The sequence below is a fragment of the Corvus cornix genome, chromosome 17 (assembly GCF_000738735.6).
Source record: "Corvus cornix cornix isolate S_Up_H32 chromosome 17, ASM73873v5, whole genome shotgun sequence".
Classification (NCBI taxonomy): Eukaryota; Metazoa; Chordata; class Aves; order Passeriformes; family Corvidae; genus Corvus; species Corvus cornix.
The window spans coordinates 8,667,851-8,692,756 of record NC_046346.1 but is presented as its reverse complement, the minus strand read 5'-3'; the positions used below and the strand labels follow the sequence as shown (position 1 = coordinate 8,692,756).

Below are 24,906 nucleotides of genomic sequence, written 5' to 3'. Positions count from 1 at the left end.
CCCCTTTATCTCTCTTCACTAGTTCTTGCATTAATGCATAATGGGAGAGACAAGCCAAGAACCTGCTGATCCCAGCTGAGGTTTTGGCTTTAAAGTCTTAACAGAAAATACTATCAAGAACCCTCCAGATCAATGTTCTGCTGAAAAAGTTTTCCCAAACTAATCCAAGGAAGGAGCACTGTGTAATCTTTCTTTGAGGTTGAAAGGAGAAAGTGCTAATTTCATGCAGAAGAGATTGTATCTTGGGCCGGCATAGGAATAGAAAATAAATTGGTATTAAATTACATTCGTCTGCCTCAAAATAATCTAATAAAGCATCTTCTGGATCAATAGCTGAATCATTATCCCAGGCACACAGTGAGCTTTCCCTCTTTTAATTTGAGATTCAAGAAAAGAGTTTTTTGCATTACCATAGTAAAAAGAATAATACTTTAAGTCTTCATAGGAAAAAGGCAGAAGTAGGAAAAAAAAAGATAAGAGCCACACTTCGTGCCTTAAGCAACTGTCATTCTTCATTTGAAACTTGTAATTTATGGGTAGTGTGAAATAAATTTTTATATTTAATGACTGTCAATCTGTCAGCTTTGCTGACAAAAAAATCCAACAACGCAGAGCAAAAGGACTTTGTGTGCAGGAAGGGAGGAGAAGGGCAAGATAAGGCTTTCAACAACTTTGTTCTCCTAATTAAGGCTCACTAGGGAAAAAAAAAAGGAGAAAATGGCACAGTTCTCCCCTGAAAATGCAGTTTCATCAAAAGAAAATGAGATGTGTCGGCATTGGCTGCAGTGTGCACAGTCCAAACGAGGCTGACGTGGGGAGAAACTGCAACCATATGCAGACTGTGGCCAAAAAAGCTGGAATCACAGGGCTGTGGATTCCAAATCCTGCAAAAGAGCTCAGTTTATCAAAGCATGGAGTAAATATAGAGAGAACATGGTCAGAATAGGCAAAAGCAGACTAAAAGTGTATGTCTGATTATTTAAAGCAGTGAGACTTCAAATAGGGACTGAAGAGTGACCTCAGAAATGACATTAAGGACGTGATGGAGGGTGAGGTTATTCCTGAGGCCGGGAGGGGTTGGTGGGCGCTGTCAGCCTGGGACAGTCCTCAAACTTCTTCTGTCTTCAAACAGCAGATTTTTTTCTTTTCCCTGGAATCAGGTTCCCTGTAATATATTCATTAATGCAGCAGGTGGAACAGGGAGTACAATGTAAGTCCAGGGCACCAAGCTGGGAAGAGATACAAACTGTACAGAGCACTGAATCACAATTCCAAATGATCTTGATAAGTGGGAGAAATGATCTGAAACCAATAGCCTGCGACTCCCTGCAGGGAAGAGAAACTGAGAAAGGTGAAATCAAATACATCAACTCCAAGCAATCCATAACCAGCTGCACAGCACTGCAGGAATTTGGGAAAACGGGATGGGGGGAACTCCCCCAGAGGCAGAAAATGCGGTAAAGGGGAGGGTGAGGCCAGGCTGGACAGGGCTTGGAGCAGCCTGGGCTGGTGGGATGTTTCCTGCTTGCCGGAGGGTGGAATGAGCTGGCCTTTAAGGCCCTTCCAACCCAAACCATCCTGGGATTCCAGCCTCTGGTGATCCCAACACTTCTCTCAAATGAGCAGGAGTTTTCTGCTGGGGGCGTTGATGCCAAGACCTTGCATGTCTTGCCAAACAAGAGGAGTGCAGGGGATGTGCTGCAGCTCATTATCCACATTCTTTGAAATGTATTGTCCCACACAGATTTGCCTGGGGTGTTTCCCCGTGGACAGCTGCCAGTGCTCTTGGCTTCTCATGTTCCCTGTCAGCATCTCTGTGTGGGTGAGGAGCAAACAAAACCAAAACTTTTGATGAGCAGCCTTTGCAAAAGAACCCAAAGCTTCCCACGGCCCTGTCTTGGGTGGGGATTGGAGCTGGGCCCTGAGCTGGTGACAGATTTATGGGATTTTTCCTGGTACCTGGATGGTGTTGCCTCATCCCATGAGGGTGAGTGGCTTTGGAGTTGTTCCCGTTGCCTGTGGAGCCACGTGAGGGGATGAACCCACAGCTCAGCAATGCCTGGAGCAGGCAGGGCTGCAGAACCCATCCCTCCGGGAGGAGAGCGGCCTTTGCTCCAGGAAATGCACACGGGCACTGCAAGGAGCTCCTTTTTTGTTTTTTTTTTTTTTTTCAACCATTCACCACTGGATTTGCTTTGTTCCAACCCTCCACGGATCCTGCAGCTTTTGGGGAGCTCTGACACCACCATTCCCAGGCTAAGGAGTTCTGTTTTCATGGTGTGTCTCAGCGTTGTCAGGTAAACAGCTCCAGCATGTGCAGCCGCTCTGGAGGATCCATCTGTGCCTGAGCCTCCTGCTTTTCTTCTGGAGCTGCTGGAGGGGAAACTTGCTCCACATCAGCACAGCCTCCTGTTGTGAGGAGGGCTCCAACTCCTGCCCTGCCTGTTATTCCTGTTCCTGTGTGCTTTCCATGACCTGATAAAGAGAGAGCGACCTCTTGTCAGCCTTGAGATCTTCCTTCGCCTCCTCTGATGTCCCTCCCCAGCCTTGTCTTGGGTGTTTGGCTTTGACGGAAACACTCCCAGGAACAGAGGGGGTGCAACTGTGGGATCTGTAGTTCCTGAATCCTGACTGGCTGATCCAAGAGGAGGAGGAGGAGGAGGGGGAAGCGTCGTGTCTGTGCCGCTCTTCAGCCCTTCGCACTCCTCAGGCTCCAGCTCCGGACCCCCGCCCTGCCGAAGGTGAGGGAACTCCTGGGGAGGGGGGAGAATCTCCCCTTGTGGCTGTGCCTTCGGTGCGGGAACACTTTTGAGGAACTACAGAGGGTTAAAACCACATTTCTGAACCCAGCCCAGGGCAAGAGTCACATGCACCGGGGAGATTTTGCAAGTCGGTGCTTGCAGCTCAGGGTGAGGAGAGGGAGGCAGGGGCACAGGCCCGCTTAATCCCTGGTTCCAGGAGGCGCAGGGGACACAGGGACCTTCTCCAGCACAGGCTGGGACCTTCCTGCTTGGTGGTGGCACAGTGTGGCACCCGTGCAGTGCAGAGTGGGACAGTGGCACATACAGGACAGGCAGCAGTAGGAGGAGGGAGCTGAGCTGCATTCCCGGCGCCTGGAGTGAGCTGGACCAGGTAAGGCTCTGCTGGCTGCTCTGGGAATGAGGCAGAAGGACCTGCTGGGTGTTCTCTGCTGTTTGGTGAGGGCTTGGAGGTGTCCAAAAAAGAAGGAAGCGAATTCACCAGAGGGATGTTGGCATTGCATAAAGAATAAGAGATGTGGAGAGACACGGAGCCCAGGAGTGCAGGAGAGGAGAGGCTGCTCCTCGAGGTAGCTCAGGAGGCAGCAGAGGAAGGTTTGGGGGGATCCAAACCCCAAAATGGGCACTTCAGGAAAAGGCAACAGAGCCAAACTGTGCTGCTCTAAGAGGTAAAAGCAAAGCTGCTTCGGCTGAGGAGCTCCCAGCATTGGGGGAAGGCTTTCCCTCCTGGGGATGGCTGAGCTGCCCTGGCCTGCTGCACCTTCGCTGTCACCTCCTGGGGACTGTCCTCCAGCGACCCCAAATTCCCATCCTGTGAGCCAGAGAGCCTTGATTCATCTCCAAACGGATGTGCCAGCAGCAGCAACAGGGTGGTTGGTTTTAAGTAGGTTTTTCTTCAGTTTCTAATTAGTTTTTTCTTCAGTCTCCTCTGGTTTTTCACTCTTTGCTTCTGTCTTCTGTGGGCTTTTCTGTCTTGATTTTACACTCCCTTGTGTTTGATGGAAAAGAGGGAGAAAATTCAGTCTGAATGCACCTTTTGGTGCTGGGATGTGCCCTGTGACACGTGGCTGCCCATGATCCTCATGGCAGAGCTGTGCCCAGGGGAATCTCTCCTCAGCTGTGCAGGTGAGGAGCAGGTGCTGTGTGCCCACACTCACTGCTCACCCTCTGTGCTTTGATCCTTTAAGTGGGAGGTTTTATCCCTTTTATGTTTTTTTTTCTCTGTGATCAGAAGACTGTCTTGTGTTGTTTGTCTTGCCTCCATTTCCTTTTGGACATTCTTCAACCAGGGACTGTCCTGGCTTTGTGTGAGGGGGAAACTGCAGCAACTATCAGAAAGAAAACAGAAAAAAGCTTAGAAAAAAACAGAAAAAAAGGTCAGAAAAAACCCCAATCCTCTTTGGAGGGAGAGTGGGTGAGATCCGTGAGGGATCCTCCCACCAGGAGACAGCAAGAGGCTCCTGGTTTGAGCAGAGGTTAAAAAGTAAATGGTGGTTTTGGAGAGCTGGAGTGGAAGGTGATTGAAAAGTAAACTCCAGAGTCCTCCAAGCATTTAACAGCCGCCCACAGGTGCTGGCAGGAGGTTAGAGAGCTTTGTCAGCAGGGAAAGAAACACCTGGGAAACCTTGGGCAGGGTGCCTGCTGTGAGAACTTCCCTGAGGAGAGGGGAAAGGAAAAGAGAGGAGAGGGGAAAGGAAAGCAGAGACCCTCAAAGGCTTCACTGCTGCTGGGTGGGAGCTCCTGCTTGACTCTGCCTTCAGCAGATGCATTTTTCTTCCTTATCTGCACTTCTCCCTTCCTGTGGTGAGGATTTGTCCCTGTGTCACTGAGCAGGAGTGGCACTTCCAGGGAGGGACATTTACACCAGCTCCAGGTTCTTCTGAAGGTGATGGCAAAGAGGCTTGGCAAGGAGAAGTCTTGCCTGTTCCTTGCTAATTGCTTACAAAATGGGAATGCTGAGGGATGTCAGGACAATTTAAGGAATATTTAGGGGTGACTTTTCCAGCTCTCAACAAAAACCAAATATAAAAAGTGAGTCTGTGTGTACTGAGCTCACACTGGCCAACACCAGGTGCTGACATCCCCAAGGACCACAGTCACTGCTGTTATCCTTCATCTCTGCAAGATTTGGGATTTTCTTCTTCGCTTTTCAGGGCTTGAAAATGCCTCGTGGCTCATGGAAAGCAGGATCCCAAGGAAGGCAGCAGTGGGAGTGCAAGTGAGGGTTTCACAATCTGCTCCCCACTCTGGTGCTGTGGGGCTGGTTGTTGCTTCCCAGCAGGAAGAGAGAGAAATGCTGAATTAGAGACATCAAAGCTGAATTTCTGGCCAGACAACACAGAAGCCTTCAAGGAGAGGCACCTCCAGCATGGCCCAGAAAAGCCAAACTGGTGGAACTGAGAAGAATGGATCCTCCCTCCCCTACTGCAAGAGGGATTTCAAGGAAGGAGCCCTGCAGTGGGTGACAGGTAAGGGAGCAGCGTGTTGATAAGGGGAGAGGCAGATCTGAGCTCAGTGTCCCTAAAATAACCACTGACAGATTTTATCAAAGACGCTCTTTAACAGCATCTCACTTGCCAAAGTACCCAAACATTGTGGATGTTTCAGCAGTTTGGGAAGGGGATGGAGATGCTTTGGGGTTTTTTTTGGAATGCCTGATGTGCAGGAATGAGTGAATTGACCAATTGAAATGCAGCCCCCTGCAAGTCCTCTCCTCTTGGCCTTTGAAGTCGGGAAATCTTCGGGAAACTTGACCTGTGCTGAGGCAGCAGGGCAGGGGGATTGTGCCCCTGTGCCCCTGTGCTCAGGTGAGACCCCACCTGCAGAGCTGCCCCAGCCCCGGGGCCCAGCACAGGAAGGACCTGGAGCTGCTGGAGAGAGCCCAGAGGAGGCTCCAGGGGGATCAGAGGGATGGAGCAGCTCTGCTGGGAGGAAAGGCTGGGAGAGCTGGGATTGTTCAGCCTGGAGAGGAGAAGCTTTGGGGTGACCTCATTGTGGCCTTGCAGGGCCTGAAGGAGCTGGCAGGAAACCTGGAGAGAGACAATTTCCAAGGGTTTGAAGTGAGAGGACAAGGGGGAATGGTTTCAAACTGCCAGAGGGCAGGGATAGATGGGACATTGGGAAGGAATTGTTCCCTGGGAGGGTGGGCAGGCCCTGGCACAGGGTGCCCAGAGCAGCTGTGGCTGCCCCTGGATCCCTGGCAGTGCCCAAGGCCAGGCTGGACAGGGCTTGGAGCAGCCTGGCAGAAGGCAGAGCTATGGATGGCTGTTCACTCACATCCCCCTGCACCCTCCAGCAGGGCCCCTTTTTGCCCAAAGTGTCTCCAGGAGCAGCCCAGGGACACCTGGCTGACCTTGGAGCTGCAAAGGGGAAGGAAATTTGGGTGAAACCTTTCAGCAAAGCAGGATCTCAGCTGAACCAGCCACTTCTTTCGACCCAAACTCTTCCTCTCGCTGTAGCACAGCTTGTGTAAGCTCTAGGTGATGCCAGATGGGCTGCCTGGAGATCACAGCTCTCCTGTGCTGCTCCTCAAATCTAGGACAGGCTGTCCTCACACTTTTCAGGCTCCTAACATGAGTGAGTCTCTAGGATGCATCTTTGGCCCAAGCTGACACTGGAGGAGCCTTGAGCAGAGCCACGCTCCAGGAGTGCTGCTGGAGGATCTGTGGGTGCTCCAGGGCAGTCCTGCCACATTCCTAAGCAATGGGATTTCTGGAAAGCTCTTTAATTAATCGCTGAAGTTGGTTTTTGTGGTGGGTGGGCAATGGGGGGGTCTCTAAGAGGGAAATGAGCCTTGGCATCACCCAGCAGCCTGAGCCTGTTGTCCTCCCAGGCAGGGGTTGTTGGGGCAGGACATGGTTGTGCTGCAGAACAGAGCATGGTGTTATCTCCTGTTATCTCTGGCTGCTCCCTCCTGGGATGTTTTTGGAGTTTCCTCCCTCTCTGCAGTTTGTTTCCTTACAGGGGGGGTCTCAGGCTGCTTCCAGAGCTCCTTAGCAATGTCCAAGGAAGGGATTCTGGAGCTGTTTAAAACACACCAGGGTGCTTTGTGCTCTCAGCCTCCCCTTTGCCAGGTGCTCCTTGGCTGTGGGATAAAACCCCCCCAGTCCTGTGCTCACAGCTCCTTTGGGCTCTTGCAGAACCCCCCCAAGGCCGGGTGCTGCTGGTGCTCAGCATGGACAACACCTGCCCCAGCTCCTCCTTCGACATGGACCTTTGTGCCGAGAAGCTGCAGTCCCTCGGCGTCCAGGTGAGCTCCCCTGCGAGGTAATTCCAGCTGGATTTGCATCATTTGCATTTACACCCACAAATGCAGCAAATGGCTTTGGGGGTTTTTTTGGTTTGAGGGTCACAGAATCACAGAATAACGAGATTGGAAGAGACCTCCAAGATCATCGAGTCCAACCCATGCCCTAACAGCTCAACTGGACTATGGCACCAAGTGCCACGTCCAGTCTGTTTTTAAACACATCCAGAGATGGTGACTCTACCACCTCCCTGGGCATTCCAGTACTTTATTATTCTTCCCGTGAAAACCTTTTCCCTAATATCCAACCTATACCTTCCTTGATGCAGTTTGAGACAGTGTCTTCTTGTTCCGTCAGTTGCTGCCTGGTGGAAGAGACCAACCCTGTCTGCAGCCTCCTTTCAGGGAGTTGTAGAGAGTGATAAGGTCACCCCTGAGTCTCCTTTTCTCCAGGCTAAACAGCCCCAGCTCCCTCAGCTGTTCCTCACAGGGCTTGTGTTCCAAGCCCCTCACCAGCCTTGTTGCCCTCCTCTGGACACGCTCAAGCATCTCAATGTCCTTCCTGAACTGAGGGGCCCAGAACTGGACACAGCACTCAAGATGTGGCCTCACCAGTGCCGAGTACAGGGGAAGAATGACCTCGCTGCTCCTGCTGGCCCCACAATTCCTAATACAGGCCAGGATGCCGTTGGCCTTCTTGGCCACCAAGGCACATTGCTGTCGCTTGTTTCAGTCCAACTTAAGTCTATTCCCAGTGGGCTGGAAGTCAGCTGGGATGAACTCGGCTTAAACCTCAGTGAAGAAACCCTTTGAAGATAGTTTGGAGTGAATTTTGCTTGAAATTCACTCTGATAGGGTGGAGCATCCCTGGGGCAATGTCTTGTCATGTCCTTTGTCACAAAAAGGCTTTTTTTTTTCCCCTTGTGACTTTCCCAGGCAGATTTTACTCCCTGCACCTGAGACAGGAACACAAGTTTTGGCTCTGTGGCAGCTCTGTGGGTGGGATTGGAGGTGCTCCCTGTGGGAGGGAGCTCTGGGACACAGATTCGGGTTGCAGTGCCCCACGAGGTTTGCCCGGTCTGGTTCTGCTGGGAACTGGAGCCCAAACTGGAGGGTGGCTCTGGTTTTGTGTTTGCTCCCGGGCAGGTGCCGGCGGATCCGTGGAGAAGGCTGCTCCAGGAGGGTGTCCTGAGGCCCGAAGTGAGGCGGTACCTGTTCTACAGCTCCAGGGCCTTCCAGATTGCCATGGCTGTGGTGAGGGTACCGCGGGCTGCCCGGCCTGGCACCGGGGTTCTCGTGCCCACCGGGGGAGCGGGGTTTGGCTGGGGAGCAAATCCTGCTTCTGACGCATTCCTGGTGGGTTCCCTTGGCAATCCCAGCTCACAGAATTCCTGTGGATGGAGGGCACGGCCCTCTCTCCACCCCCTTGCTGGCAGTCCCAGCAGAGCAGGCTGTCGGTGACCAGCACATGCTGAGCTGGCACTACCTAAACCAGACCTGGTTTGTAACTTGATTTTAAAGATCTGAAGGTGTTCTAGTCCTGATGCTCATTTAGACCAGCAAATCAGTCAACTTTTGGTCTTGTTTGTCTTCTTCTGGTGAAAGAAACTCCTCCAGAGACCAAACCATGAGCATCTGCTGTGAGGCTGGTGCTTTGCAGTGTGCTGAGGGTGTGATCCAACCCAAATCCCTGTTTTAATTCCTTTTTTAGTTTTGGATAGCCATTATACAAATCTCCTTTCACTGATACTGTGGGAATTGGTGCTCAGTGCTGTGAGGGGTTTGGTGCCTGTTTGGTGCACCTGAGTTGTGTCCTTATGAGATGATGCTGTGCCCTACATGTCCCCCACCTGCTCCTAGGCAATCTCCTGCCCAAATCCATGCTCTGGGAAGGGAGGGAATCCAGTTTTCCCTGACTTTAACACAGCCCTTGAGCCCTGTGTCAGTCTTGTAAAGGAGTGGTCTCTGCACCACCTTGAAATAGGAACTTCTAAATCCAGGGACTCTGAGAATTATTATCAATATGCCTCAGTGAGTGCATTTCTTATCTCAGTGGAAGAACTCCGCTGAAATCCTTCCTAGGGCTGAATCATCATTAATAATTCACTCTTTGGTGAGTGGTGATTTTTTTAAAATAAACTAGGGCTCCCTCAGTCCTTCCAGTCCTTTCTTTCCTCTATTTATTATTGGAAAGAGCTTCTGTCCTTTCTCACCCTCTGAAAAATCTCGTGGGACTTAATTTATGAGGGAGAAGGGACTGTTATTTTCTTCTTCCCATGACTTTTCTCACTTTCATGGCTTTGTGACTCTCACCAGCCTCTCTATTTTTTCCCAGGTTTTCTACATCTCTCTCTGGACAAACCTTTACTCCACGCTCCAGCTGAGTCCCCTGGGACGCTACTGGGGGGCCAGCGTGCTGGTGACCCTGGTGGCCCTGGCTGTCACTGTACTGGTGATCCTGGTCATTGATCACCACCAGAGGAAGGTGAGGGGAGGCTGCTGGTGTGGGGACGTGGAGAGAGGGGAGCAGGATTCCTCCTGCTGGGTCATTCCCTAGTTGCAGGCAAACAATGACATGATCCAGGGAGGAAGCAATATTTTTAGAGCACTCAGGGAAGGCAAGGGATGTTCTGCAGCCAAGGGAGGGGATGGAATGCTTGACATGGAAGTGTTGGAGCTTCTCAGGCTGGCTCAGACCTCCTGCTGCTGGAAATCAGGGAATCAGAGAATCCCAGACTGGTTTGGGGTGGAAGGGACCTTAAAGCTCATCCCATTCTGTGCCTGCTCCATCCTGGGGTGGGTGTTGGAGCCTTCTGGAGTGAATTTCATTTACTGTGCACTGAATTTTCCTCGTTAAGGAAACCCCACTGGCTACATGCAGATATGAACAGGAAAAGCCAATTTATTTGAGATTCTCCAGCAGGATGGAGTGTGCAGTTGCAGGATTTATGGAATCACAGAATCATGGAATGGTTTGGGTTGGAAGGGACCTCAAAGTTTATATCATCCCACCCCCTGCCACGGGCAGGGACACCTCCCACTGTCCCAGGCTGCTCCAAGCCCCAATGTCCAGCCTGGCCTTGGGCACTGCCAGGGATCCAGGGGCAGCCACAGCTGCTCTGGGAATTCCACCCCAGCCCCTCCCCACCCTCCCAGGGAACAATTCCTGCCCAATATCCCATCCATCCCTGCCCTCTGGCAGTGGGAAGCCATTCCCTGTGTCCTGTCCCTCCACCCCTCATCCCAAGTCCCTCTGCAGCTCTCCTGGAGCCCCTTTAAGCCCTGAGAGGCCACAGTGAGGTCACTCCACAGACCAACCCTTGCAGAGTGGGGTTTGTGCTCCCACAGCAGCTCTGGCTCCTGCCCTGCTCCTGATGATTCCTCCTTGCATTCCCTGCTGCTCCTGGCATTACTGGCACCATTTATTTGGCTGAAGAATAATATTGGAAAGGCTCGATTCAAAATCCAGAGGGGGATTTGGAGCAAATGATTCTTCCAAGAGGAAACCAGGCAAATGTGGGGGTTTGCAGAGGTTTGGGAAAGGAGATTGCCGGGACATGGAAGGGAGAACAGGACCCTGGAAATCAATTCCAGCCTTTTCCTCTCAGAGCTGCAGTATTTGGGATTATCCAGCTGCAGTTTGTAGACTTTTGCTGTGGATTGGGTTATTTTCCCTCGCATTCTCTTAACAGCTGAACGTGAACACAGACGTGAGGCTGGCAGCTGTCAATGAAATCTTTATCAAGCACAGCATAATCCTGGGCATTACAGGTGTCCTGGATGGGCCACACAACATCCTTCAAGTATCCTTTCTGCTGGGAATTGGTCAGATCCCTCCTGCTCTGCAGGTATTTCTTGCTGTTGTGATCCAGAGGCTGGGATTCCTAGGATCTGGTTTGTCTCCTATGGGATGGCACAAGGAACTGGGAAGTTTTTATTTCTCCTGCAAGTGGGCATTGAGATATGCCCAGAGGTGACTGGAAATAATGAGTCTAAAGGATTGAAATGGGATTCCTTAGGGCAGACAATTATTCCTAAAAATATGTTATACTCCTGTGACGCTGGTGATTCTGCCTACAGGCAGAGTGATGGCAAAGTTCCTATGGCAAAAAAAAAAAACCAAACCCCAAAAGAACCAAGAGGGAGAAAAAGCAAACAGTCCCCCAAAAACTCGAATGTGGAGAAAACCAAAATCCCCATCCCTGGGCTCGTCTGCTGCTTTTCAGAGATGATTTTTCTGGACTAGACAGGGATTTAAGGGAATGAAGAGACTTTTAAGACTCTGTGAAGGTGTTAAAGGAAGGTGAGAGAAACACAGAGAGGGGCTTGAAATTCAAATGGAGAGGGAAGCCAGGGTGAAGCAGGGAAAGGGACAGGGAGCACTGCAGGAGGGCAGAGTCATTCAGGATGAGGAGGAAACCCCTATAAACCTGAATTCCATGTTTATAAACCTGAATTCCACATTTATTCAGGCCAGCAGAGTCCATTAGAGGACTAATCCAAGGAACCTTCACCTTTACCTACCTGTCCCAAAACTGCCTGAGAGCAGCAAATAAGCCAGGGATTTACAATTGCTCTGTCTGCTCCAATGTCAGATCCGTTCTAACCCTCTGGATTTCACATTTCCCTGATCCCTGTGCTGCTGGCAGGTGCAGCAGGTGCACAAGGACAGAGCTCTGGCCGCCTTGCAGCTGGCAGGACTCACATCCCCAACAAACGTTGCTCTTGGAAAACTCTCTGTCCTCAGAGCAGCACCAAGCATGAGCAATTTTGTAAAAAATAAATGGAGTGAATCCCTAGAAATAAAGGGAAAGCAGGAAGGGGTTTAGGGCAGCTAAGTCACTGTGCCCCACAGTTTATTTAGGTGGAGGGTCACTGAGATGAGTGATGGGCAGTGAGCCAGGGTTATCCCAGGCTGCAGGAGGTGAGGGAGAGGGACTGGCTGCTCTCTGGGCCTTCCCTTCCCTTCCCTTCCCTTCCCTTCCCTTCCCTTCCCTTCCCTTCCCTTCCCTTCCCTTCCCTTCCCTTCCTCCCTTCCCTTCCCTCCTCCCTTCCCTTCCCTTCCCCTTCCCTTCCCTTCCCTTCCCTTCCCTTCCCTTCCCTTCCCTTCCTTCCCTTCCCTTCCCTTCCCTTCCCTTCCCTTCCCCTTCCCTCCCTTCCCTTCCCTTCCCTTCCCTTCCCTTCCCTTCCCTTCCCTTCCCTTCCCTTCCCTTCCCTTCCCTTCCCTTCCCTTCCCTTCCCTTCCCTTCCCTTCCCTTCCCTTCCTTCCCTTCCCTTCCCTTCCCTTCCCTTCCCTTCCCTTCCCTTCCCTTCCCTTCCCTTCCCTTCCCTTCCCTTCCCTTCCCTTCCTCCCCATCTTAGCCCAGACCCTCCTGGCTCCAAACCTGTAATTTGGGTCCTGGCTGCCCTGAGCACCCCATGGACACCACCTGCCTCAGCTCTGCTCCCTGCAAGGCCCATCCCACCGTCCCCAGGGCTGGGAGAGGGAAGCATGGAGAGATTCCTTCCTTGACCTGCCCCTTCCAGCTGTGGTTCGTGCACTTCAGCCCCGAGCGCTGCCTCCAGGCCCTGGCAGCCCACATCACTCAGCTGCAGGGAACACAGGTAAAGGACAGTGGGGACAGCCTGGGGACACAGGCAGGGCCTTCCCTAAGCCCTGGATTTGCTGGGATGGAGGTGGGAAAGGATAAGTGAGTGTTTGGGTGCCCTGGTGAGGTTCTCCCACTGTGCCCTGGGAGCTGGGCAGACTGGGAGGTGAATAAAGTGCACCTGTCCATGCCCAGCCCAGCAGGAATTCATCCAGACCCTGTGGAATGTGGGTGTCTGGATAATTAACTGCACAGCTTTAATGATGGAAAGTCATCAGGAATGAAAGGCAAATTTTAGAAGCACGTGGCACACCTTGGAACAGCTGACACCTTGAGCTGTCCTCCTGGAATAAATGGGATAGCCTGGAGGGGCAGGAAGTGCTGGATTGAGTTAATTCTATAAAAATTCTGTCCTCTTGGCCTTCAGAAAATGTTATATACTCAGAATATATATTCAGAAAATATACTGTGGGCATATAAATACCCAGTGAACTGCCTTTGTGGGATGAGAGGTGAGAGCCCTCCAAAAATCTCCAGGCTGCTCATCTCCCTGAAAGCTGCAGCTCAGGGATGGACTGCAATGCCCTGATTCACACAGGGGGTGAGAGAGCTCCGTTTTTAAAGACAAGATTCTCCATGCCAGGCTGTGACCGTGGTGCTGGGAGCAGTCACTGGCACAAGAGGCAGCTGAGGGCAGCCAGGCCATGGGATGGACACCCAGCTCCAAGTGCCAGGCACGATTCTTGGGATGGGAAATCCCAGGAGTGAAAAATGTGCAGGAGGAAATTGTGCCTTTTAAACTCAGTGCTCAGGGCACCACTGCTGCCTGGGATGGGAAATCCCGGGAGTTAAATCCATGCAGGAGGAATTGGTGCCCTGTAAAGGCTCTCCTCAGGACACCAGTGCTGCCTGCCTTTGGAGAGCCCCAAAATCTCCTTCTCTTCCAGGCAGGCCTGAGGCACAGCCTGGACCAGCTCTGTGTGGTCATGGATGTGGTGGTTCAGCCTGAGCTGGGGAGGGAGGAGGAGGCTCCATGTGAAGAGTCCCCTCTTTTATCCAGCGGGGGGACCCTGAACAAAGATCCTGTGACCTGCAATGAGCTCCTGCGCCTCATCCCCGAGGGCCCACCCGAGGTGAGGGCAAATATCCCCCTGACAGAGGCACCAAATCACCCCCCCGAGGTATCTCAGCTCCAAAACTCATCCCAGCCACAGGGGACACCTTTTTCTCTGGCAGAAGTACCTGGAAGTCCACACACACTTCTCCAGCCCTGGCACTGCCGAGCAGTCTGAGCAGCTGGGGCTTCATCCTTGAGGAATTCATGGATTGGGCTTTTCCTTGCTGGTCCCAAGGTCCTGTTTGGTAGAAAACCTCTACCCAGGGCCCTGATGCCCCTGGCCAGGCTGGGGCTGAGCCCTGGGTGTGCCCAGCCTTTGTCTCCTCCATGGAAAGTGCCTTCAAAGACTTGTGCCACGCTGAGCAACAAATGTGTCCTGATTCCCGCTCAGCATGGAGCTACCAAAGGGATGATTTTGATTTATTTTGCAGCTTTCCTGTCACTGTTGCTGAGTGAATTCAGTGCAGGTGACATCCCTGCAGATTGAGGCTCTCTGGCTGTCTACAGGCAGGGACAGAGCGGGCAGGTCCCCAGGGCCACCTGCGGGCCAGCGGTCACTCGGTGTCACCCCCCTGTGGGGACAGCACTGCTGGCCAGAAGGGGATCTGGGACAGTTGTCCGTGCCATTGGCTGCTGTCCTGCTCCTGGCAGAGCTGGGCAGTCCTTGAAGCAGGGAGAAAATGGTGTTTAATGTCTCCTCTGCCCTGCCCACAGGGATGCCCTGCTCTGACCTCTCTCTTGCTCCTTCCAGGCGATGGCCCAGCAGCTCCTGGTGATCTTCAGTGGATGCTACGTCCGGCTCCTGGTCACGGGCCGGCTCCCTCGGGCCGGGGCAGGGGGACACGTGGAGCACAGCAGCATTCCCTGTCTCTGCCAGTTCATCCAGACCACGGTGCTCCACAGCCACCACAGCTGGGTCAGGGGCAGGTGACCAGAGGGGGCTGGAAAACACCAAAATAAAGCTGTCCCCACACACCAGGGTGGAGAAGCTGTGGGGCGGAGGAGAGAGCTCTAATTCCCTGTCCTGGATGAATGAGTGGACACAGGGCTCTCATAAAACATGCCAGAGAGCTGCTCCCCTTGGAGACCTCCTGCCCTCCAGCTCGGCGTGGAGGAGCTGCCCCAGGGGTCAGACAGAACCCAGGGACAGCCTGGGACTCGTTTGTGTCCAAACCCTCCTGCCACCAACCATCATCCCTCACACAACCTCGTACCAGCAAAGGTGGCAGCAAGAGGCCGAGCCCTGGAGCAGCAGGAACTTGCATTTGGCTCTTCCCAGGGGGGCAGGATGACTCTGCTCCCTCTCCCGTTGTTTCTGTCACCAGGAATGGTGAGAAAGATCCATCTCTTCCTACCTGAGCCCCCAACACCATCCCCTCAGCAGTGGCTTCCCAACACATGATCCCCTTATCAGTAACCCCCCCAACACACATAATCCCCTATCAGTGATCCCCCAACACATGATCCCCTTATCAGTGACCCCCCCAACACACATAATCCCCTATCAGTGATCCCCCAACACATGATCCCCTTATCCCCCCACGCTGCCAACACACGATCCCAAGCACTGCAGTGACACCAAACCCATTCCAGGAGAAAAACCACCACACTCCCAACCAGCTGCTTTCCATCCACCTTTACTTGTGGTTGAGCTGTCACAGGAGGGGGTCGGGCAGAGTCCCCCCCACATGTGTGGGGTTTGGGGTTCTGCTGTCATTGCTCTGTGACTGTGCAGGGCTTGGGGGCACATCCTGCTGTGGTCCCTGCGGCCTCTGCTCTGGGGGTGCTGCACATCCCCTGGGTGTTGGCTGGGCACAGGGATAGGGATTCCCACACACCACAGCTCCGAGACTCCTTATTCCAGCTCAGGAACTGATTTTGCCTTCATGGAAATTGCCTGAAGTTGTACCAATGTCACTGGGAGCACAGTTTGGGCTCACAGTAAAAAAATGCGATTTGCTGCTGGGATGCAATGGCTCCTGCTCCTCCCCTGATATTCCATGATGTTCCCACATTCCCACAGGTGCCAGGAGCATCTGATACACTTTGGGAATCTTCTTTTTTTTTTTTCCTGCCAGCTAGAAAATTCTGGTCACGAGAGACTGACGAGGACATTTTCTATCAATGGGCTTCTGTGCCGAGAGCAGATACAGCAGGGATTTGCTGATGTTTTCCAATCCCTGGGATACAGGGTTTCCAGCCAAAATCAGTGGGAAGAAATCTTGTGGCCTTCATGGGAGGACCACGAGGGCTTTTATTGTCAGGACCTGCACTGGATGGGTTTGGTGTTGCTGGGGAGTGAGGTTGTTGCTTCAGGGGGTGCTGGAAGCTCTGCCTTTACATCTGCAAATGCACAAGGATGGGAGAAAAGGGAGGGATTCGGGATTAACCAAGGGGAAAGGTTCTGGGAGGTACAGGAAGGTCCTCTGAAAACCTCAGCTACCCTGATTGCAATTAAACACCCAGCAATTAACTGTAGAAAGGAGCTGAACTTTGCTCAAAGGAGAAGTTTGATTCCTCTCGCTGCTACATCCGAGTGCTTGCCCTGATCCTCCTGGAGCCTCTGCTAAATCCTGGCTCCCACAGAGAGGCGGGAGCTGCTCCTTCCTCCTGCCTCTCCTTCCTCCTCCTCTCCTCCTCTCCTCTCCTGCACCTAATGAAGGCATTAGTGAGGGGAGACATCCCCCTTCCCTTCCCCATGATGGATCCAGCTCTTACTTTAGGGGACAGGTGAAATTCTGGATATTTCATAGGACCCCCTGAGCACACAATTCCCTTTCCTCCCGTCCCACACAGCTCATGGAAGCAGCAGGAAGGGAATGGCTCAGCCCTACACCTTCCCTGGAGTCTCCAGGGCCAGCTCCAAGCTGCTGGCAGAGGCAGGAGGTGACGGGCACACCCTGACCGCCGTGGCAGCTGCCCGGGATGTGCTCCCGCCTGGCTGCAGCTCTGGGAATGTTTGCTCAGGAGCCACCGGGAGTGACTCAGCCGAACCAGTGCAACCAGTACCGGCGGGGCAGATTCCTGCTATGCTGAGATTGCTCTGCCTGCTGCTCAAAGCTGAGTTCACTTTGACACGGAGCTTTGACACCTGAGCAGTGCAGTCAGGTGATGCTGGAGAAATTTCCATGTCTCGGCTGAGGCAGGGAGAGGAGCCAGGATGATCCTTGCTGTACCCACCGTGCCAAATTTGGGCTCTGCTGTATCTGCAGAGTCATCCTGGTTTAAATGTGTGGTTTCAATGGGCCAGGGAGGGAAGACTGGGAAGCAAGGACAGGGCTCTCCGGTTGCCAGCTGGGTGTGGGGTGCTGTATTTTGGTGTTTAGCAGGGGCCTGAACGACAAACAGTGTCCCAGGGACACAGAGCTCTGTGGGAGCAGGTGACATCCTCTTGTTCCTCTAATCCCACCCCAAAGCACGTCTGTCCCCCCTCCCAAAGGCTGCTCTTCGCTCCTCCCCTTTGCCAGGGGCTGTAATGACATTTAACAACAAAACCCAGCGCGGGGAGAGCAGAAACTTCTGCAACTTCTACCCGGTCCTGGGTGCTCAGAGGGGAATGGGGAGGTGCCCCCCACCCCTGACTGAGCCCGGGTGGGTCCTGGGCCCCCCATCCCAGCAGGTTTGGGATGAGGGGCGTGGATGTCCCTGTCCCCACGAGCCCACACTTACTCCGGTGGTGGCTTTGGGGCGCAGCCTGCTCCGGGCAGGGCGGTGGCTCCCGGGGCTCCCGGCTGCACAGGGTCCTCATCTTCCTGGCCACATAACGGCAGGCTGGGGGGGAAGGGGACACGGGAGACCCTTGCGGCACTGGGAAACAGCAGCTACCCCAAACCAGCCTCCCCAGCCAGCCCGGAGCGGGACCCGCAGCAGAGCGAGTGGAGGGGACTGGATTTACCAGGATAAACGCCACTGGTTTCTGTGCCTGCCGTCCTGGCTGTGCTCCAAACCCCTCCAGCACCAGCCTGGCTCCCCCCACGAGCCAAGGCCATGAAATATGCAGAGTATTTACCCTCCAAGCTCTCTCCTCAAACCAGAGGTTTCCTTACCGTTGATTATTACTCAAACCATTTTCTCGTGGGCTCAGCAAATCTGTCCTTCGCAACCAGCCCGGCTCTCCCTCTCTCTCCTCTCGCAGGCAGCTCTGCAGTGTTGACTCAACAGCCCGGCTTCCTCCTTCCGTCCCTCCCTGCCTCCCTCCCACGGGGATGCTGCTCCCGGAACGCCCGGTCACATGCGGGAACACGGCTCAGCCCGGCCTGCCCCCGGGATCCCTGCCCGGGAATGGGAACCCTGCTCCGCCCGGAAAGGAGAAAGCGCTCACAGTGATGGCTCAGGGCAGCTGCTCCGAGGTTTGAGCGAGGGAAGAATAAAAGGTGACCTGGCCTTGGCTGGAGGGGTTGCTGATGTTGCTTTGTGGGCGCTGGAGGAGCTGGATTTGGGATGTGGGAGGCGAACCTTGTGCTGTGATCCTGAACTGGGCTGGAGAGGGTCCCTGCAGTGGGCACTGAGCTTGTGCTGGTGCCCTTTCCTCTCCTTTGCTGCTGCTCTCTCAATGCTGCAGAGACAGTTTTAGGATCACAGGATGGTTTGGGTTGGAAGGGACTTTAAAGATCATCCAGTTCCAACCCCTCTGCTGTGGGCAAGGACACCTTCCACTATTTGTCCCCCGGTCAGACCTTCAAACCCTTTTATACCCACTGTATGAGGGGGGAGGTAAGGGTGACATCCCTAACAGACAAAATGTAGGCAGAAGATTGTCCTTGATTTTTCCAGGGTCTTCACCCCATTCCACCTCCGGAGCACTGATTTAGTCCTCACTAAAGCCAGTTACTGAAGAAATGGAAGTTTAGTGCATCCTTTGACAGACCTTGCTGCCATTTGTGCTCCTCTGTGCTCCTTAATCCCACTCGGGTGAATTCTGGAAGCTCCTGCTGTGCTCTTTGGCCAGGGCAAGGTGCTTCCCTTCCTATCTCTGCACCAGGCTCTGCTCCAGGCAGGTTGGACTTTGCTTTCCATGGCCTTGCTTTGGGATTGTGAGGCTGGTCAGAGATGGGGTCAATGGAGTGCAGGAATTGCCCCTGACAGTGGAATATCTCCAGTCAGGGAGACTCCACAGCCTCTCTGGTCTCTGCCCAGGCCTTGGGCACTGCCCAGGGCGGAAGTTCTGCTTCCTGTGCAGGGGAATTCCTGGGATCAGTCCCTGCCCGTTCCTCTGGTGCCATTGCTGGGCCCCGGAGCAGAGCCTGGGCCCTGCCCTGAGCCCTCCCTGCAGCCAGGGACAGCCAGGGACAGCCAGGGACAGCCAGGGCTGAGGGCCCCTCTCAGCTCGGGCTCCCCTCGAGGCTGGGCAGCCCCAGCTCCCTCAGCCTTTCCTGGGCACGGAGGTGCCCCAGGCCCTTCCTCCTCTCCAAAACCTCCACTGGTTCCACTCCAGGGAGACCAGAACTGGACACAGAACTGCACCTCTGTTGAAGCCTGCGAGATCTGTAGGTGATGCAAGATCTGTAGGTGTTAAAAAAAAAAAGAAATCAAGAAAAACCCCCAAACCCTGAGCAAGACCCTTCAGGCTTCCCCCCTGGCCCTCCCAACCTCCAATCCCTCTGGAGGACCCACCGTTCCAGTTCCCAGAGGTCCAGGGGGATGACTGCAGCTTGTGCTGAAGCAAACAGTGAAGGTGGCTGGAGGAATGAACTGTTCCTCTGAGGTTTGGCTTCCCCCCGACTCCACACCCCGTGTGTGGGTGTTCTCCTCACCGTGGAGCGGCTGCCCCGGGTGTGCAGGCACATCCCTCTAGATGGTGCTAAGATAAAGAGAAAAGATGGGTGGTGAGAGGCCTGGGAGGAGAGGCTGCCCCGCTGGGCACTGCCCGAGGTCTCCTGGGCGAGATCATCTCCTCTCCGTGTTCTCCCACTCCTGCAGGTGCTCCCCTGTGCTGCTTGTTGCAGCAAACACATCCCAGATTCTTCTTCTGCTCCCAATTCCCCTTGCTGGTGCATGAGACTCCACAAATCCATCGTGACTTTAATCAGCGCATCTGCTCCTATCCATGCACGAGACCAGACAAGTGCATTTTTAATGGCAAAAATCCATCTTGGCCGGTTTTTTCCACTTCAACCAGTTTTTACAGAGCAGCGCAACTCATCAGCTGAGTCCTCCTCTATCTCATGCATCATTAACCAGAATCTTAACCAAATTCAAGCATAGATAATGTGTGATTTATTGATGTGGGCAATCAAGAAAGAATCCAGCCTGGCTGCCAGAGAACAGCAAGGATCATTGAGGATTAGTGGTAGGGGAAGTCTTTTAGATCCACGGCTGAGCACATTTCACTCTGGAGTCCCACACGGGCAGTAAATCAGCTGTTGAAAGAGAGCTGCTGTTAGGAGAGACTTTTAAAAAAGGAATAGCAACATTCAGGTCTGGCTTTTTTCCCATTAAGTATAAAAAGGGCGAGAACGACTCTGTGAAGCTCTGAAGCAGGAGAACTGAGCTCCTCTCCCGGTGCCTTCTGCAGAGGGTGATGATTTCCTACGCCCTGCAGTTGTGGGAATGGCTGCAGCAGGGATCTCCTTGGCACCAGCAGGATTGGAACTGAGGAGTCTCTGGTTGTGTGTGACCACAGCCCAATGTCCAGGTGGGTTTTGGTGTCAGTCCTGTGCTGTGCCCTCAGCCCTGGCAGCTGCCCTGCTGTCGCCACTTCCCTTAATCACAGACAGAGGCTGTGACATATTTTAATTAAATCTCCCCCATCTAGATAGGTTGGCCTGAGCTTTGTCTGTGGTTTCTACTGATACAGTGGAGAAAGATTCCTTTTGCCAAGTTTTGTTTCCAAGAATGCCTTGGCTCCACTTCTGATGAACCCATAAACTGGATTAAGAGCTCAGGGACAGATTTTCTAGCATTTGAAACCCATTATCTGGGCTGGGTTTTCCAAACAGCTCAGTCCCCTTGTAAGCAGCAAATTACAGCCAGGAGTGCTCAGCACTCTGTGGTTTGTGTCGGCCTGCTCGAGGCCACGTTTTCTGTGGAGCATCACCCAGAGCTCCACATTTTGGGAAAAGCAGGGCAGTTTTCCCAATGCTGATGTGAAACCAGAGTTTACTGACAAAGAGACTCCCCAGCCTCTTGATTCTACTCCAGATGTGCAAAAAAAATATCAAAAAAATCGGTTGTCACATTGATGCATGGGCTGCAAACTTTCTGTCATTCATTCCAATCCCTACTGCCCATGAGCACAGAACATCACCTGAAGCTCCTGAGGGACTTCATCTCCAGCCACCAACCAGCCTGGTGCCATTTCAGACCCTCTCTGTGACCTGTGGGTTCTGTACAGAATTCATTCAGAGCTGTTCCAAGGAGTGTTGTGGAGCTAAATTATGGATTTACAGGTTTGGGTTGGAAGGGGCCTTAAATCTCATCCAGTGCCATCCCTGCCATGGGCAGGGACACCTCCCACTGTCCCAGGCTGCTCCAAGCCCCATCCAGCCTGGCCTCGGACACTGCCAGGGATCCAGGGGCAGCCCCAGCTGCTCTGGGCACCCTGTGCCAGGGCCTCCCCACCCTCACAGGGAAGAATTTCTTCCTAAAATCCAACCTAGTCCTGCTCTCCATCATTTAAAACCATTTTCCCTTGTTCCATCACTCCAGACCCCTGTCCAAAGCCCCTCTCCAGCTCCCCTGGAGCAGTTTTCCCAGTGCTTTTCCCATTTTAGAGAAATGCCCCAAATTTTCCTAGTTTGTTGGTGGATTTTACCCTCAGCACTGCCACAGCTGCCCTTCTCCCAGAACTCCAGGTTAGCTCCACGGTGACACCTTTCATGGCACACCAGCTCGCTTAGGAGGGAACAAACCAGGGGAAGTGGATTCAGGGATCTGCTCCAGTTCAGAAGGAAGCCAAGTGTCCCCACAGGGCTTCCTGCAGAGGCCTGGCACGAGGGGACAGAGGGGTCTCCGTGCCCAGGAGACCCTTGCGATGGCAATCCATGACTGTGGATGACAAGACACAGAAAAGGATTTTTTTGGAGCCAAAGCTGGCACTGTTTTTTCTGGATGCTTCCTTCTTGGCGTGGATGGTGGGGAATTTCTGTTGAATTAAACATTCTTCAGCTGGTTGTGGCTCTTGTCACCTTGGTGGCCTCTTGGTGCCACCAGCCCAGCCCAGCTCTTCCTCTCCCGTCATTGGAAGCAGGGTATTTCTGAGTAATCCATCCCCACACTCACAAATCTGAGGGGAGAGATGAAGGTGATTCCAAGATTTTTATGGCAAAACCCCCCAAATAATTCCCCTGTGCCTTTGCCAGCCCTTGGCTGGTGACGTCCTTGCTGGGAGGGAAGAGAGACACCAACACAGCTCAGAACAGACAGCCACGCCACGGAAAATGCCCAACCCAGGGAGGTCTGGGGCTGTGTCAGAGCCCCAGGCTGAGCCAGCAGATTGGTTTGTCCCCTGTGGGGCACGGGCAGGCGTTGGCAGCGATGCCAGCCGGGTTTGGCACGTCCCCAGGCACTGGAGCTCCCTCGGGGCGTGTTCCATCCCTGCTGCTTGCCAGTCATTCCAAAGCCTGGCCCAGCCTCCCTGCTGCTGTCAGCCTTGGCAGGGCACCTCTAGCAATTACTGGCACCCTCGGAAGGAAGAGTATTTTGGGATGTTTCCCTGCAGAACACCGGATAAAGATCCCAGAGCCCTGCAGCTCCTCTGGAGGGATGGAAACGAGGGAACAAATGGCTCAGAGCTTCAAGGACTTCTGTGGGTCTTCTTCAGCAGCTGTGCCATGTAAAACCCCAGGCAAACCAGGCCTACATGGAAAACAGTGCTCAAAACTGATGCCTTAGGTTTTAACTTTTATATTTTTCAAATCCTGCACTGCCTGGTGTGTCACTCTGGAGTTTCTTGGAGCCTGTTCACTTCTGCTCTCTCGTGCTGGGCAGACATAACAAAGCCTCTCTGGCCCTGCTCTCCAAGGACACCCAGACTGCCCTAGGCCCAAAAACTGTAAACCAAAAGCCTCTAAGGGGGGCAAGCTGAGGGGAATTACATCATTAACTGAAGCTTTAATTGGAGAATTAACCCTGCTATGCCAATGAACCAAACCTATAAAAGTGTGAAGAACTCATGACCTGGGGTCCATCTTGGGCTCCATCTTGGCAGTGGCCTCTGGCTCCCCAGGGGTACCTTTGAAGGCCTTTCAGATAAATACCTGCCTTTATTCCCTTACTCCTGTCTAGTCTCTGTTTTTGGGTGGTCTCTCAAGGCATCAAAACCCTGATGGATTGGGATAGTTCACCTTCCTTCTTATCCCCACAGCCAGATGTGCGTCAGAAAGAATTTTATGTGGCACAATTTGCACTTGAAAAAGGCCCTTTGGGTGTCCCTTGCCATTGCATCATCAGAGGGCTCATGTACAGAGTGTTCTTTGGATGTTCCTCACCATCCCTGCTGCACTTCCCTCTGGGTGACCAGCTCATCACTCCCCTTCCTCTATCCCCCCTTCCACTGTCTGCAAGGAGGTTTTGGGGTGGCTGGTAGATCTTGGAATCTTTCACCCTTTAAATCCCAGAGTATTCAACACCAGAGTATTTGATGCCTTTTAAAATAAAGAATAAATAAATAAGTAAATAAGTAAGTAAATAAATAAATGTATTACACACAGCCTTTATTTTCTAGTTTATTCCTTCCTCCTTGTTGGGCAGCTGGGGAGAATGAAGCACGTTGTTTTTTCTCAGCAAACTGAAACAAGGAGGGTGTTTGGAACTGTAGCTTTCCCCGTGTTTCCTTTTCCTCTCTTAGCTCAGATGAATGCAGAACCCCTTTTTTGGGGCATCTCTCTTAACCCTTTTTATCTACATCTCAGGTTACATCTTAACATTTATCACTAAATCCTCAGATGGTTTTTACCCTGATATCTTCATCTCTAGGTGTTGTATTTCTCATTCTGATTTTCTGAAAGTCTTCTTTTGCTGCTCTGCTGGTTCTTCCTGACACTTTCTGTTTTTTCTGAATGGGGAGCTTTGCTACTGAGCCTTTCTTTTCTCTTACAAGCTGCCCACTCTTCTGCTTCTCTCTGATTTCTTTCTGGTTTCAGGTTTCAGTCCCTTCAGGTTATGAACAGAAACTAAAACCGACTGTTCACATGATCTGAAACAATTTAAAAGCCAAAATTTGCCTTCTCTCTAAAAGCTGTGGTTGTGTTTTTCACTCGGCGTGGGCACCAGTACAGCCACACCAGTACAAACCAGTGCTCAGGCTGGGTTTAGTGGGACATGGGACAGCGAAGCAGCTGGCAAGAAATTGCCTCTGGCTCAGGCTGTTCTGCTTAAATAGTTGTTAATTAATAAAACTGTGTTTAATTCCTCCTCCTCGCCTCAGTGAAACCATTGCTTTGGGATTGGTTTGGGGCGTGGTTAATCAGGGATTGGGGAAAGTTTAAGATTTGAGCTGCGCCTTGCTGAGCCCAGCTTGTCTGGAGCCATGGGGAAATCTGTGCCAAAGGATTTATTAGGGGCAGGCTGGACCAGGGCCGTGCTTGGCTGTTGCTACCTTTAATTCAGGAAAAAAATTCCTTACTCTCCTTTCTCCTTACTCTTCCTGCCTTCTCTTCCTATTAAAAAGTGAATATTGCCTGGTGTATCCTGGATTTTGGGCACAGCTCAAGGATCGATGCATCAGCTCCAGGGTGTGTTTTACTTAAAGCTCTTCCTCGTGGTGGGAGATTTCTACAAAGCCTCAAAAATCGTTTCTTGAAGGAGAAAATAACCCAGTGGATTTCATACTCCTGGGGAATTTTTTCACTAGGCGAAGTTTAGGTGAAAAATTGAAGGAGAAGTTGTAGGACTTGGTGGTTTCCATTGAGATTTTCTCCTGTGCCTTGAAAAGGGATGGAGCAAAAGGTTGGTCCTCAGCCAGGGCAGTGTTTATACCCCTGTTAGAGACAGAAATAAATGTGATTAACTCCACAGCCACTGCTGCTGTGCTCTGTCGGTCTTGGGAGCAAACTAAATCAGAACTCTGCAGCTAACTTAGGTGGGGCTGAGGGTTTTAAGGCAGGCCAGGGATTTAGCTGTTAATATTAATGGAACATTTATAGAGGAATTTCTCTGGGCTGCTTTACAAAGCAGCCCAGGGTGGCCTCAGGGCAGGCTCTTGGCTGCATGCACCTGAGGTAACTTTTACTCGTGGTGATTTTAAGTCTCTGGCAT

General features: G+C 52.5%; 1 protein-coding gene and 2 long non-coding RNA genes across 7 annotated transcripts; 1 reads left to right on the top strand and 2 right to left on the bottom strand.

Moving 5' to 3' along the window:
- Positions 1 to 391: 391 nt before the first annotated feature.
- TMEM268 (transmembrane protein 268) lies at positions 392 to 14,725 on the top strand. Of its 5 annotated transcripts, none has more exons than XM_019285000.2 (9): positions 392 to 2,741; positions 4,913 to 5,227; positions 6,899 to 7,008; positions 8,152 to 8,361; positions 9,341 to 9,490; positions 10,698 to 10,808; positions 12,532 to 12,609; positions 13,541 to 13,726; positions 14,462 to 14,725. In XM_019285000.2, the coding sequence occupies exons 2-9, from the start codon at positions 5,128 to 5,130 to the stop codon at positions 14,639 to 14,641; spliced, it is 1,125 nt and encodes a 374-aa protein (XP_019140545.1). In that variant the 5' UTR covers positions 392 to 2,741; positions 4,913 to 5,127; the 3' UTR covers positions 14,642 to 14,725. The 5 variants fall into 5 exon arrangements, with proteins under 5 accessions (XP_019140545.1, XP_019140548.1, XP_019140550.1 ...); XM_019285003.2 differs by having other exon boundaries at positions 398 to 2,741; positions 8,152 to 8,265; XM_019285004.2 differs by having other exon boundaries at positions 403 to 2,741; positions 8,152 to 8,259.
- Positions 10,727 to 15,015, bottom strand: LOC120410911. The gene is made up of 3 exons (XR_005603256.1): positions 14,925 to 15,015; positions 12,390 to 14,651; positions 10,727 to 11,801 (listed from the first exon to the last, which is right to left on the bottom strand). It is a non-coding gene; the product is annotated as an uncharacterized LOC120410911 (long non-coding RNA).
- A 316-nt stretch (positions 15,016 to 15,331) lies between these two features.
- On the bottom strand, positions 15,332 to 17,897 carry LOC104688236. Its single transcript, XR_751650.4, has 3 exons — positions 17,757 to 17,897; positions 17,380 to 17,481; positions 15,332 to 16,053 (listed from the first exon to the last, which is right to left on the bottom strand). It is a non-coding gene; the product is annotated as an uncharacterized LOC104688236 (long non-coding RNA).
- Between the last annotated feature and the right edge of the window lie 7,009 nt (positions 17,898 to 24,906).

Excerpts from the sequence above, each read along its gene's own strand:
- TMEM268 (XM_019285000.2), top strand. The coding sequence starts at position 5,128 with ATGGCCCAGAAAAGCCAAACTGGTGGAACTGAGAAGAATGGATCCTCC. Across the intron at positions 7,009-8,151 it reads TGCAGTCCCTCGGCGTCCAG|GTGCCGGCGGATCCGTGGAG; the intron begins GTGAGCTCCCCT and ends GCTCCCGGGCAG. Across the intron at positions 9,491-10,697 it reads TTGATCACCACCAGAGGAAG|CTGAACGTGAACACAGACGT; the intron begins GTGAGGGGAGGC and ends TTCTCTTAACAG.